Source organism: Nannobrachium achirus, assembly GCF_963921795.1.
Source record: "Nannobrachium achirus genome assembly, chromosome: 2".
In the NCBI taxonomy this organism is placed as follows: Eukaryota; Metazoa; Chordata; class Actinopteri; order Myctophiformes; family Myctophidae; genus Nannobrachium; species Nannobrachium achirus.
Genome location: NC_137811.1, coordinates 24,728,319 through 24,742,719, shown reverse-complemented (window position 1 = coordinate 24,742,719; position 14,401 = coordinate 24,728,319). Strand labels below are relative to the sequence as shown.

The window sequence follows — 14,401 nt, the reverse complement described above, 5'->3', positions numbered from 1 at the left end:
CCCCCCTCCCCCCAAACAAAATGCAAAGCTCAACTGCATAGATGAGGCATGGGCAGGGGTGTCGCACCAAATTCTGGGCCCTGGGTACAAGGATTCACTGCGGGCCCCCCCATGAATGTTCTTCATAGGGTGAGGGGGTTTAACCCATTTAGACTGGGAACGTATTATTACGCATTATTTTGTGCTTTAACTATTGAAAAATACCAGATCTTCAAGCTCACAGGTTGTAGATCTGCTATTGTTGAAAAATCATGAAAATCTTTGAATATTTCAAATCCTTCTAAGGTCTTTTGAAAAACCTATAGTTCTATGTCAGTGGTGCTCAACCCTTTTCATGTGAAGGACCCCCAAAATGATATGCATTTGGCCACGGACCCCCATCTCAAAATATTTAGTTCCAGGGACCACCCAGAAGCAACATTTGAGTTACAAATGTTCGCTTAAAAAATACATATATTCAAAGATTTGCACACATTTTCACAACTTTTTAAAAATAGCAGATCTACAAGCTTGCAGCGCTGCACTTGGTGCCGTGCTGTGAGCTTGTAGATCTGCTATTTTTCAATAGCTAAAGTATAAAATAACTAGAAGTTTGCCGCAAAAGTCTAGAGTTCAGGCCGCTGTGCGGCCCTCACCGCCATGTTGCGGTAGCGTGGTGTGTAATGGTCAAAATAAATTTGGCGAAAAAAAGGTTTGGAAAAAATATATATATATTGGTGATGCGATGACGTGGTGTATACGGACATTACCCGGATTGAGGTAAAAGAGAAAAGTGGAAAGTTGTGAGCTAACTATTAGCTATTTGGCTAACTGTTTCCGGGTCGACTTGAGGCTATTTTATACAGAGGCAAAATATGAGGGTAATAACGAATACAACTGTATACAGAGGTCGACATTAAGGCCTCCTCCACCTTGGGCCCCAGTAACTCAGACCCACTCCCCCCCCCCCCTCGTCACCCCCCTGGGCATAGGAAGAGAGGGGGGGGGGGAGAGAGAGAGACAGAGAGAGAGAGAGAGAGAGAGAGAGAGAGAGAGAGAGAGAGAGAGAGAGAGAGAGAGAAAGGCCCACAACCTTGCCACTGTGTCATAATTTGTCAAGAATTCACTCTGGGCGTCCTTCATTAAAGCAGTGAGTGTGACCGGCCCGTCAGCCCAGCGCTCCATCACCATTGTCTGAGCCAGAGAGAGGATTTTTTAGAGAAAGGAACTGTGGTTCTCAACGTCCGGTCCGGGGAACACCAAGGGCTCCAAATGGGACCCTTAAACGGGAGTGTGTGTGTACAGTATATACGCTCTCTTCTGTGAAGGGGCATTCTGGACTGATTCAGATTCTCTCTCAGGAGAGTTGTACACTGTCAGAGTTGATATACGCACTGAGGGTTTTACCATGTAGATTGGGTTTCCAGTGTTTCTCAACCTTTTGAATTTTATTATTCATTATACCTATACAGTGGTGATGTCACAAGGCACAAGTTGGCACCTTAACGGAGTGCAGTTCTAGTTTGAGATGCATTAGACCACAGACCCACATTTGATTAAAAAAAAAGAAAAAAGAATCTCTGAACCCAATCTACATTGTAAGATCCTCATTGTTGATCCTTCAAAGTCGGCCATACAACCCCCATGACATTTTATTTTATTTTAAAACAAAATGCCATTTAACTCTGAGTCACAGACCTGTAAGGGAACCAGAACCAGCGAGCCTGTTTGTTCTGATGACTCTGACCTTTCATAGAGGGCTTCATTAGCCCTGCATAGGAGAGAGAGAGAGAGAGAAAGAGAGAGAGACGCTGGCGGCCTATTGTTCTGAAAGGAGCACTTTCTCTCTCCCATTATAATTGCAGGGGGAGACACAACACGGTGATTACATTGGACAGCAATATCCTTCTTATTTATGGCGAGGATTCGTCTGCGCTGACAGTGAAATGCTTCTTGACAGTTATTTACACGCCTTTGATCTCTGAAACGTAAAAAAAAAAAGAAAACACTTGGACTGCGCGGTTATGGCAAAAAATTTACATCGAGATTACTTTGCTTAACCACTTGAACCCCAGCATCTCTATTCTGGGGGGAAGGTTCACCAAAAATAGCCGATCTACAAGCTTGTGAGCTTGTATATCGGCTATTTTTGGTGAAGAAAGTTGTCCGTAAATGGAAAAATAACGTATCAAGTACAGTGCAAATCAGGTGTGTTTTACTAAGCATAGAGGGTCTACGTGGTTTTAATATTGCAAATATTGCAATCGCGATTATTCATCATGATTATATGATATGTTTTGATGATGATTGATTGATATGGGGCCTTTTCTGAGCCTTATAAGTATATGGGTTTGATAGGTTGAGAGAGACAGAGACAGGAGAATGACATGCAGCGAACGGTCCGGCCACTCAGGAATCGAACCAGGGACTGGCCGTCAGGAAGCAGAACCCATGTGGAACTACTTGCTCTATTCCACTCAGCTATCAGGATACCAGAGGAAAATGCTTAATGCCTTTACTCTTTTCTGCTCGTTGTGCTCATTTCTACCACATAAACCACATCAAACGGTGTGTAATGGTGGCCTCTGTGATTTCATTATGTATCTGTGAGCCTGATGGACGGGGAGGTGGGTTGGGTTGTACAATGTCATGGCTAGATTATATTAACCACTTAAACCCTCTATTCTTAATACAGCAGACCTGGGTTGCATCTACTCAGTTGGACCCATTTCTTCCCCGTCTAAAACAAAATCTTTGCCAAAAGAACGCGTCACAATTGTGATTAATTATTAAGTATTGACGGTTCAAGTGGTTAAATATCTGAAAACACAAATTGACATGAATCCAAAATACACAGAGGATTGTGCTGTCAAACGATGAAACTGTATGGAATCCATGAAAAGGTTGTGGGGGTCCCTGCTTCATCTCTCTCAACTAAGGGGTCCTTGGCCTGAAAACATCGAAGACCCCTGCAACAAAACAAATAAAACGGAGACTCCTTATGGAGCGGGCCTGCTTTTAGGGACCTCTTGTTACTGCTTAGAATGACTTATTCCTGTCAGGCTGATTGTTTGGAAGCAAGAGTCATCACAGTCACTGGGCCGTAAAATTGCTGCTTCTTTCACTATAGACTAAGAGGCACTTCTGGATGGATTCATCAGCCTAGAGGAGACAATACCGGCCCTGTCATTACAGCTTAACACAGCGGCTCAATACTCCACTGTAGTATAACGCAGCCATCCCCCGACCTGTGGGCAGATAGGGTACCGCAAGTGGGCCCCCAAATAATTAGGAACACACTAAAGCAAGGGTCTTCAACAGGGGGTCCGGGTCCCCTAGGGGGTCCCCAGAGTTACTACAAGGGGCCCGCCAAATTGTTGTGTAATAGAAACTTTATTTCTCCTTTTCTATATCAACCACTTGAACCTTAGTGTCCATATTCTGAGAACTTTAGCCAAAAATGGCAGATCTACAAGCTCACAACGCCTCACAGCGCGAGGCGTTGTGAGCTTGTAGATAAGCTATTTTTTGCCAAAAGGTTTGGTGCAGAGGGAGGAGAAGAGAAGACTAAATAGTAAATACAGAGTGAAAGGTGAAGTTTATGAAGTATTGACGATTCAAGTGGTTAGATATCTGAAAACACAATTTGACATGAATCCCAAATACACTGATTATTGTGCTGTCAAACGATGAAACTATATGGAATCTATGAAATGGTTGTGGGGGTCCCTGCTTCATCTCTCTCTCTCAACAAAGGGGTCCTTGGCCTGAAAACGTTGAAGACCCCTGCACTAAAGGATTTTAATGAAAATGTAACATTAACTAATTCACAGCCAGGATTAAATTATTTTGTAAGCCCCCACTGTAAACTGTAAATTAACGCTGTACTTTATCATACTACAGCGTCACACAAAAGCATTAACAGTAGCAGATCCACAAGCTCGAAACGCGGCACGAAGCGATGCATTGTGAGCTTGTAGATCTGCTACTTTTTTTCATTGAATCCTGAAAAGTAACAGTTTTGAACATCTGAGGTTTCCACCCGACAGAGAGGATATTCTGCAGTCTTTGCTGTAACAAAAGGGGAAAACAAATTCACAAACTGTAAATGACTCGGTTGTCTACATTATCTTTTGGTGGATATCCAGAGGTGACGTCAATTCTCTCATCTTGCAAATGTGGCTTCAGGGCCTTTTGACTATATTTGAATTTATTCAAAACATTTTCAAATATTTATATGGAGAGAATCCTCTGAAATATGGGAGAACAACACAAAACAAGGGAGTTTTAACAAACCCAGCAGAATGTAAATAATTTAGCCTAAGAGTAGCCAAACAGACTGAAGGGTATACAGTACACTAAATCCTCTCTGTCGGGAAGAAACCTCATATGTGACCGAGGCTGGAGAAAAGGTCCTTATGTCTGCATTGGTCTTTTTTCAGCTTTTTTGCAGATCATGAAAGTACAGAATATAAGCTTTCAAATGATGTGTCATTCATTGAAATCTGAATCATTGAAAAATATATTTGACGAAGATATGCTTATTTGAATGTTGTTAAACCTCAAACCAAGAATCTGAGTAAAGGACTCTCAAAGTTTGTCACACTACAGTACTGGCAGCTCTGTTAACACAATAATTTAAGCTATTTTATGATTCTAAAATGGATATCTGTTGCAATGAGAAGGTTCTCAAACATACACTCTTAGACAATATGGAAACATAAATGGATAAACACCAAAAATCCAAAATCAAACCTATTTTGTTAATTTGCTGGACTTCACTATTGCCTACATATGGACCTTTTCTCCAGCCTCAGTCACATATGTCCTAAAACTTTTCAGGATTCAAATTCAAAAGTTGCAGATCTACAAGGTCATAATGCATCACTTCGCACTGCGTTTCGAGCTTGTAGATCCGCTACTTTTGTGTGATGCTGTAGTATGATCAAGTAGTAGGGCGTTGATTTACGATAAAACACATTTTTGAATAAGGAGATGAAATAATGTTTATAAGAGTAAATATATTCCTAACCTTCAAACTTAATAGTACATGTTTATAGGAAGATGTATTTGAAGTCTAAAAGAAAAGAATAATGTACTTTTGGCATTAAATGCACAACGTTTTTGCAGTTGTGCACAAGGAAAGTAGGTTATAAACATCAGTCAATTGCTTGGAGGCATTTGAATACTATCCTGTAGTACACTGGGGGAAAGGGAAAAGTGTTTTGTCCAAACTCCTTTTGACAAAAAGAGAGAGAAATATTTCAGTGAAAAATAAAAATAGACACTCATAGCACTTCATGAAGCCCCCTGCAGCCTTTCATTTTCCCCCCTTGAGCGTACATGAAAAAACATGACATCCAAAGCACCGTCCCTCACATCTCACTCAGGATGCATGTGAAATTCACTTCAAAGTACATGTCTTCAGTTGGATAGCTTGGCTGAGAAAGTAGCCCCCGCCCAACACACTCACTCACACACACACACACACACACACACACACACACACACACACACACACACACACACACACACACACACACACACACACACACACACACACACACACACACACACACACACACACACACACACACACACACACACACACACACACACACACGTGTCGCACCAAATTCTGGGCCCTGGGTACAAGGATTCACTCACATTTTGTGCTTTAACTATTGAAAAATAGCAGATATACAAGCGCCGAGTGCCGCGCTGCGAGCTTGTAGATCTGCTATTGTGGTGTCAGTGGTGCTCAAACCTTTTCATGTGAAGGACCCCCAAAATGAAATGTATTTGGCCACGGACACCCATCTCAAAATATTTCGTTCCAGGGACCCCCCAGAAGCAATTATCGTTGCCGCGCTGTGAGCTTGTATATCTGCTATTTTTCAATAGCTAAAGTATAAAATAATTAAGGCCCCCCTCCACCTTGGGCCCTAGTAACTCAGTCCTACTTTCCCACCCCTTTGACGCCCCTGCACACACACACACACACACACACACACATTTAATCATTTATTTATGTTCACATTTTACAAGAAAACATCTTGAACACAAATACTGGTAGATGCACTCGTCAAGTTCAGAATCTTGTATGATACTGTATGACTAATCATAGTCTATGGATACAAGAAGCACCGTCTCCTCCATATGTGGCGGCTGCCTATTATCACAGATATTGAACAGAATTTTGCCAATGCTTTGGCTTTTGGCTTGGGAATTCCTGCCATCTGCAAACCCCTTATGACTAGTCTGTGGACATGGCCAAGGCTTCCAAATATAAACACAAGTAGTTTACAGTTGTACCCAAGTTGTTCAATCTCATTTTTGAGAAGTTGGTATTTTAGAACCTTAGCAAGGAATGCCTCTTCCAGACTATAGTCAAACGTACAACCTACTTCTAGGATGGTGACTTCTCTGCTCTCTTCATCAACAACAAAAACATCTGGTGTATTGGCTGTCACATTTGAGAAAGTGTCAACTTGGTTATTGCACAGCATGAACATGTTAGGTGAAACCCTTGTGTGGGTATAAACTTTAACAGAGGACGGTGGGATGTATGAAAGCATGTTCTTAACCAGTAGGTCAACAATTCTATCATGCCTGGAAACATACATTCCCTTGTATACATGGCAGCCATTTAGAATATGTGACAGTGATTCTATGGTTGGAATGTTGTCGTGGTGCAGGCAATGAGGAGGAAATGTGTTAGGGTACCACAGAGAGAGATTGAGTCTGGTTGGAAGAACCTGTAATCTAGCTTTAACTGCAAATGTAAGAATATCCTCATCAACTGCATAGTTATTGAATATTGTGTGAGAAACTGTATGATCTGCAGTGGGAATACATGCTAGCTTTCCCTGTAATTTTAGACCAGTCCAGTGTTGTTGCTGCCTCTGTTGTTCTAACCCTACCAGGTACCTGCGTGTGTTAGTTGGTGATACATGATGTCCAGTATCATTAACAGTTACCCTTACTGAGACAGTACAGTCAGATAAAATATCCTCAGACACTATTACGGTGTCTGAGTCAGACTTCACCCAGTCCAGGGAAACTCCAGCTCGCACACAGAGGTCATTTAGGTCGGGCCAGTCTGACGAGACCCCAAACCCAGCAGAGTGTGAGTCCATCTTGTTGTTTGGCTTCCTTCTGAAGCCTAAGAAGCTTGGCTCACCCTCTCCTGCCAGGGGAACTTTACGCCGTTTCATGTCAAGGAATAATGAAGACCGGGCAAGTTCCCTGACAGTCCGGTCATCACTGTTCAGCATGTTGGTCAGGTGGGACAGTCTGGTGGCATTATAAATCCACTCCACGTGTGGAACACCCAGACCTCCCTCCTGCTTGGACTGGAAAATAATGTCTCTAGTGGAGTGTGTGTTCAGTCCAAACCACTTCCTCACCATGGAAACCACTTTGTTGTTCAGTTCCCGCAGTGTTTTGCTCATGAGGTGTACGTTGGAGAAAAGGTGTTGAATTCTTGACAGGGCCACCTGTCTGATGGCCTCCAACTTCATGAGCAGTGGAAGAGGTGAAACACACACACACACACACACACACACACACACACACACACACACACACACACACACACACACACACACGTATTGCCATACTTGTGAGGACGTCGACTTCTTGAACGGCATCGAAAGTAGTTCTTGTGAGGACCTGGAAAATTGTCCTCACAATAGCTATTTCTCAGATTCGGCTATACTTGTGTGGGTGGTAGGGATGGGACGATAATCGTGATAAAAAACGAACACAATAATCCTATGAAATTGTCCTCCGTCATACGCCAGGATCAATTCACTTTTGATCCACTTAATGTAAACCCTCTACAATTAGGGCTGTCACAATTATTACATAATCGTCTAATCGTGATTATTTGACATTATCGCAATTATTTTGTCATAATCGTGAATGTTGAAAAATTTCAGAAATAGTGGAAATAGCAGATCTACAAGCTCTAGATCGGCTATTTCCACTATCAAAGTAATTTTTTAAGTAGTACGTTGTCAAATATGTCAGTAATTTATTTGTATATTTAGGTTATGTGTCATATCTACCATGTACAACTTCAAAGCCTAAAAGCCAAACAGAAATGTAATTATCAACGACAAAAACACAATTAAATCGTTAATCGCCAATTATTTGAGTGACAATTAATCGTCATGTAAAATGTCATATCGTGACAGGCCTATCTACAATTGGTAAAACCAAACGTACTTGATAGTCTTTTTTTCACTCTACCAAATGTATGTGCCAAAAAATAGCCGATCTGCAAGCTCACTGTATAAGCTCGCTATTTTTTAGCAAAAAGCTTTCCGCCACCAGAATATGGATGCAGGGGTTCAGGTGGTTAAACAAAAGTGGCAGTTTAAGAGTATTAGGTATATTTAGATTATTGCGATAATATTGTAAATCGCAATTATGTTGGCCACAATAATCGTGACATGACATGTTCATATATCGTCCCATCCCTTAGTGTGTGTGAGAATTTAGCCCTCACAGGTATAGTAATACTAAACACACACACACACACACACACACACACACACACACACACACACACACACACACACACACACACACACACACACACACACACACACACACACACACACACACACACACACACACACACACACACACACACACACACACACCTCAATCTCTCAGACACAAAGAAAAAGCATTTCATCCACGTGGATGATTTTCTGAATAATTTAACAGTAAACCAAGTTTTAACAAACAAAGGCACTAACAAACTACTCCAAGAAAGGCCTGCTGCAGTCTGAGGCAGTAAGGCTAAAGGCTACTAGTGTGTGATGCTGTTTTTATCATCACCATCATCACCATCATCATCATCACCACCACCTTCATCACCATAATCAATATCAACACCATCATCACTCATTGAATGATGTGGTACAATGTGCAAACATTTCCATGTCAAGACAAGGACCCCCAAATTGATATTTTGCTGTGGACACTGGACCCCCGTCTGAAAAGACTTTGTGCCAGGGACCCCTATGAGAGAATTATTATTATTCATTCCTGTTTGAGCGGTGCTAGCCGCTCCAATATAGGCTACGTTACTTTGTGTGTATGTATGTCCATCATGTGCATATATGTATGTCCCTATAGACTCAATGGGAGTATCAAATATGGAAATGTTTTCTGATTGGACAATATAATTATGAGACGCCATCAGCAGCAGCAGCAGCACCGCTCACTTCACACTGGTGTGATTCTTTTTAAGAAAAAGAAAAGTTAATAGCATCTATAAGTTTAGCTTTTTTGAATAGATAGAAAAACGTCTAGGATTCATTGAAGGGGGTCCAGGGGTGCCCAGCCATGTTAGATAATGTAGCATCACAATCCGTTTGTTTGTGTGTGTATATAATTATGAATTATACTTTTTTTTTTAAAATATGTGTGTGGGGGGGTGGGACAAATAATTTTCAAATGGGGGTACAGAGCGAAATAGTAGCCTACATATCAATGTGGGGGTTCTTACACAGAGCAGCACTGTAGTAGTAGTAATATATCTTGTCCAGTTTACTGTATCATCTCATATGAGAAGAGGAAGCCAACGTGCTTTGTTAAATCGTCCGCAGAGGGCAGTCAGCGGTGGATCGATGCTCTGATAGCGCTGCTGCGCTGATGTAGATGATAGCAGCAAAGACGACCAATAGGCAAGGACAATCACTCCAGCACAAAGTCAATGGCAAGAAAAACCCTTTTAATGTGCACGATAGATCGACGCTGCCTGCCGCTCACAATTACCCTCGGTTTTCATAAAGAAGGAAAAAAAATGCAACTTGAGCAATTCATTTCTCACATTACATTGTCTGTCTGATGGATGTGATAAGGGGCCAGTGAGGAAAAAATCCTTGGGTCAACGAGAAAGAAAGCACATAAGCCTCGCATTCTTTTCTTGGCAATCAATTGTCTTTGTGCGCGCGTACGCGCGCGTGCGTGCTGAGGATTGTGAGCGTGAGTCACCGTGCGTGAGGAAGAGAGACAGACAGACAGCTGTATAGGAGGCTGCAGGGCTATAGACAGTTAAATGTACAGTATAAGCATCATGCATTGATGATGACAAAGTATTGTGCATTAACAGGAACCGTGAAAGAATGACATTAATTTGCAAGACATATTGCACGCAGGCAGAGTCTGAGCACTCTTTACAATAAGCCCAAAGAAGCACATGCAACATGCATTCCTCCAGACTGGAGTCCCCTGCATGTGAGCCATGCAACAATAGCTCCTACTAAACTGTCTGTAAAACCAACCCAGCTGCAACTGATGGCATTCCTACAGAGTGGGACATAAACCTCAACTCTACAGGGAGGAGAGGAGAGGAGACACCCCACCCACAACATTACATGTGCTGCCACGGACAGGGGAAACATAATAAAGACCATGTAATACAACAAACAAATATAGACATCTTTACTTACCGATGCTCCTGAAACTCTCGGACAAAGTTCTCCTCAACTTTTTCATTTTGCCGATTTTCTCCGCAGGCTGCGAGGCTGGCATCAGGTCGCACATTTCGGGTGGATGTTGGGAAGTAAAGAGATGTTCCAAGACGAACTGGAGAAGAGCTGCTGGAGTGACAAGGAGGTTGGAATAAAAAGCTGGGCTTCTTCAGTCAGTGCTGCTGCGATAAAAAGTTAAAACACCACAGAAACGGAGCCTTGCTTTGCTTATCCAGTCACAGGCGTGTTGATCTTTTCCCCTTTCCTTTTACTTTTTTCCATAAACCACAATTTCTAAATACCTCCCGGATTTTTTCCCCTTTTCTTTTTTTGTGTCCCCCTTTTACGCAGCAACTACATCTCTACGGGCTGAATAAAGTCCACGGCGTGCCCAGCAGGATGAAGATAACATGCAGTCTGTTGTCTTTGTGTGCTTAAATCTCACAAACTAAATGGATTGTAGACAGAGTTGTTCCTATATTTCCTCTCGTCAGTCAGTCCGTCCCACTCGCTCCACTCGCTGCCCGTTCCACCGCAATCTGGATGTCATTTTTGGGATTCTCTCTCCCTTTGGTTTCGACCGAAGAGGGGAGGGGGGGGAAAACAGAAAAAAAATCCACCACCAAACCACGCCCTAGATTGCAACCATTGGTCCGAATAAGAGAGGATGCGTGTCCCATTGGTTACAGCGGACTGGCAATCAAATCACGGCCAGTGCCGCCCTCATGTGTGTAAAGGAAAATATTTTCATGAGCGCAGTATGCCTAATGAAAGTGTCCCTGATGGATGCAGCTTGCAGCTGCGACCGTTGCTCTTTCTGTTCCAGCAGAGGTCTTCAACGGTTTTCAATTCAGGCCAAGGACCCCTTATAGCTGAGCCTGAGAGAGAGAGAGATGATGAAGCAGGGACCCCCGGGCCCCCACTAGTGTTTTCATACATTGATTTAACCACTTAAACCCTCAATTGGTATACTTTGTAAACTTGACTGTGTCCTTGGTCTGCTCTTTCCCCCCCCTCTTCAAAATAGCAGATCTACAAGCACGTGTCGTTGTGAGCTTGTAGATCTGCTATTTTTGGATCATGTCCCCCCAGACCTTTATTAGCTCTGTACTTGGTCTGCTCCCCTCTTCAAAATAGATCTACAAGCTGTAGATCTGCTATTTCTGGCTTATGTTCCCACCAGAATAGGGATGCGAGGAGGGTTCAAGTGGTTCATGTAAAACAAAAATGTCCCTCTCACACAAACATTTGGGGGCCCCTCTGCAGCATCTCTGAGGACCCCCTGTTGAAGACCCGTTTCCATTCTGTTCTAATTCCAAGATAGTTTTCCAAGCTTATGACCATCATTGTGTTTCATATACAGATGTATCAGTCACAGTGTTTCTGGTCCCATTAATTTATACATTCATTTGAGTGTTTTGTGTCAGCAAACCACATGAAGAGAAAAATATGTTAAAATGTATTATACATTGTTGTTTCTTTTCACAAAAAGCCAATCCATAAAAGCATTAAAAAATCCTAAAGGTTTGAGAGACACTTTCAGCTGCTTTGTAGCTTTTGTTTTAGCTCTATACAGTAACTCACGTCCAGTAACATGGGGACCCCCTAGAACTCCGTAGCTCAAGGACCCCTGGGGTCCCTGGACCCTACTTTTGAGAACCACTGCATTATTTAATCCATATCCAGTCCGTGTTTTTCTTGTCTAGTTCGTTATTAATTCAATCTGCAGTCAGAACCTGTGATGATAAATTCTATTTTTAACCTTTGTGGGTGTGTGTAATTAATTACAGTGGCTCGTTAAGCACCAATCTGACTGGATTTTTAATGACCAATAGAAGTATGGCTTCTCAGCCATGCAGAACCACTGCCATCTATAGCAGCAGTGGCACTATAGGAATGTCCAGCCTAATTGTACAACAATGGCTATCTCGACATGTGTCTCGGTATGTTAGACGACTTTGATCTCTCGTTACACAATGGCCATGACAGACTGATCCAAAGTCAAGGTTTGAGATCAATGTTGTGTACAGACACAGTAACTATTTACTATAAGAGTACCCCGTAACTAGTAGTGTATAACGTATTACAATTGCCAAAACAGTCATTACAGTTATTAACCCAGGTAACTTTGAGACGACTTTGATCTCTCGTTACACAATGCATGACAGACCACTGACTGATCCAAAGTCAAGGTTTGAGATCAATGTTGTGTGTAGACACAGTAACTATTTACTAAGCTTCCCCCGTAACTAGTAGTGTATAACTACATTTACAATTGCCAAAAAAGTCATTACAGTTAACCCAGGTAACTGAGTTACAATGCACATGACTCATTTGACTGAGGTGTGTGTGTGTGTGTGTGTGTGTGTGTGTGTGTGTGTGTGTGTGTGTGTGTGTGTGTGTGTGTGTGTGTGTGTGTGTGTGTGTGTGTGTGTGTGTGGAGTTTGCATATTCTCCCTGTGTCCCGTAGGGTAAGTACACTCACAAAAACATGCAGTGATCCTGGTCTCTATACTGCAACCCCCTGGTCAGCCGGGGCGCCTGGAGGGGAAAGGAACTGGTTGGAATGATGATTTCCTTCCACGCGCTACGTCCTAACGGGGAAACTCCCCCCTGCCAGGTGATAAGAAGCGGCTTGCTCACTCCTCATGCATTGAAGGAAGCATGAGCTCAGTTCGGGGCTCTCCCCAGGCTGGCAGAGGGAGAGTAGTGCCCAGGATTACAGCTTAGCCTTAGGCAATTGGCACTGGATAAAAAAAATGGGTTACAAAATCGTGGGATAAAAAAGTCATTAGACTCATTACAGTTATTAATCCAGGTATCTTTGAGTTACTAAAATAACAATGAACGTGACTTGTTTTTGACTGAAAAGTAAAATAAGTAAGCCTTGCCGAGCCATGTGGTACCTAGGTCAGGAGTCCATCTCCTGTTGCTGTAGCGTGAGGCAGCTTGATGAACACATCCCCCAGTCATGAAGTACAAGTACACCCCTTGAACATGGGGGGACTTAACCCCAATCCAACCTGTGATTCCCTGGTCTTTGGTATGACCTGACCAGGGAATTCCTCAACCTCCCAATCTCAGGGCGGAAACGCTAACCACACGGCCTATGAGCTGGGTTTTACTGAGACAGACTAAGTCCATAATGTACACTCCAAGTAGGAGGTTGTCACCTTCAGAAAAATAAAAATAAAATAAAAAATAAATCTACAAGCCACCAACACATTTGCGATGCAAACATATTGTTAGCTACTTAGCTTGCAGATCTGTTATTTTGGAGGACGCACCCTCTTGTGAAAGTTTGACTTGTGTGCTAAAGAAATAGTAATATAACTTGTAATGTAACTGGTTTGTTACTCTTGGTACCAAGTAATAAGTAATGTAACAATGTTAATCTTTAAAGGAGTAAAGAATGAGTAACTAGTAACATATTTCTCTTCCTGGGTAACTTGCCCACGGTTGTTTAAGATGCAGACAACTGCTGTATAAGCCAGCCCTGTCTGGAAACATTCCTGGAATGCAGAGAGGGTTGATAGGCCAAGTTGTGTTATGCATTCCTCCAGAAAAGTGAATGTCTTATTACTTTAAATGTGCATGTCCTAATAATTGCCTTTTCCCTCCCCTGAGGAATAGTCACGTCACTGTGCATTTAATTCATTATGGCCTGCAGAGAACTTGGGATGATAAGAGGTGAATGTGCCGGTACATTAGTTTTAATTGAGACGAGATAAGAGCATAAATGGGTGTTAGTGGTTCATTCACGTGTTTTATAAAACACAGATAGGCTATACAGCCTGGATAGAACACCTGTTAACTAAACAAAATGTGCTGTATATAATGTGATAGGTCTACATTTATCAACCTTCTCTGGACCAGGGCCCACCCATCTGACGTGTGAAGTGGTCAGATGGGTGGCCCGGCCTGCATTT

At 42.4% G+C, this 14,401-nt stretch overlaps 1 protein-coding gene across 1 annotated transcript in view; it reads right to left on the bottom strand.

Moving 5' to 3' along the window:
• Window positions 1–10,558, bottom strand: part of cdk14 (cyclin dependent kinase 14) — a gene marked incomplete at its 3' end in the record, with an annotated part of 339,638 nt that extends 329,080 nt beyond the window's left edge. Inside the window, exon 1 of the mRNA XM_080748107.1 lies at window positions 10,452–10,558. Coding sequence (XP_080604233.1) covers window positions 10,452–10,545 — 94 coding nt within the window. The 5' untranslated portion in view covers window positions 10,546–10,558. The remainder of the gene's footprint in view (window positions 1–10,451) is intronic.
• Window positions 10,559–14,401: the final 3,843 nt, after the last annotated feature.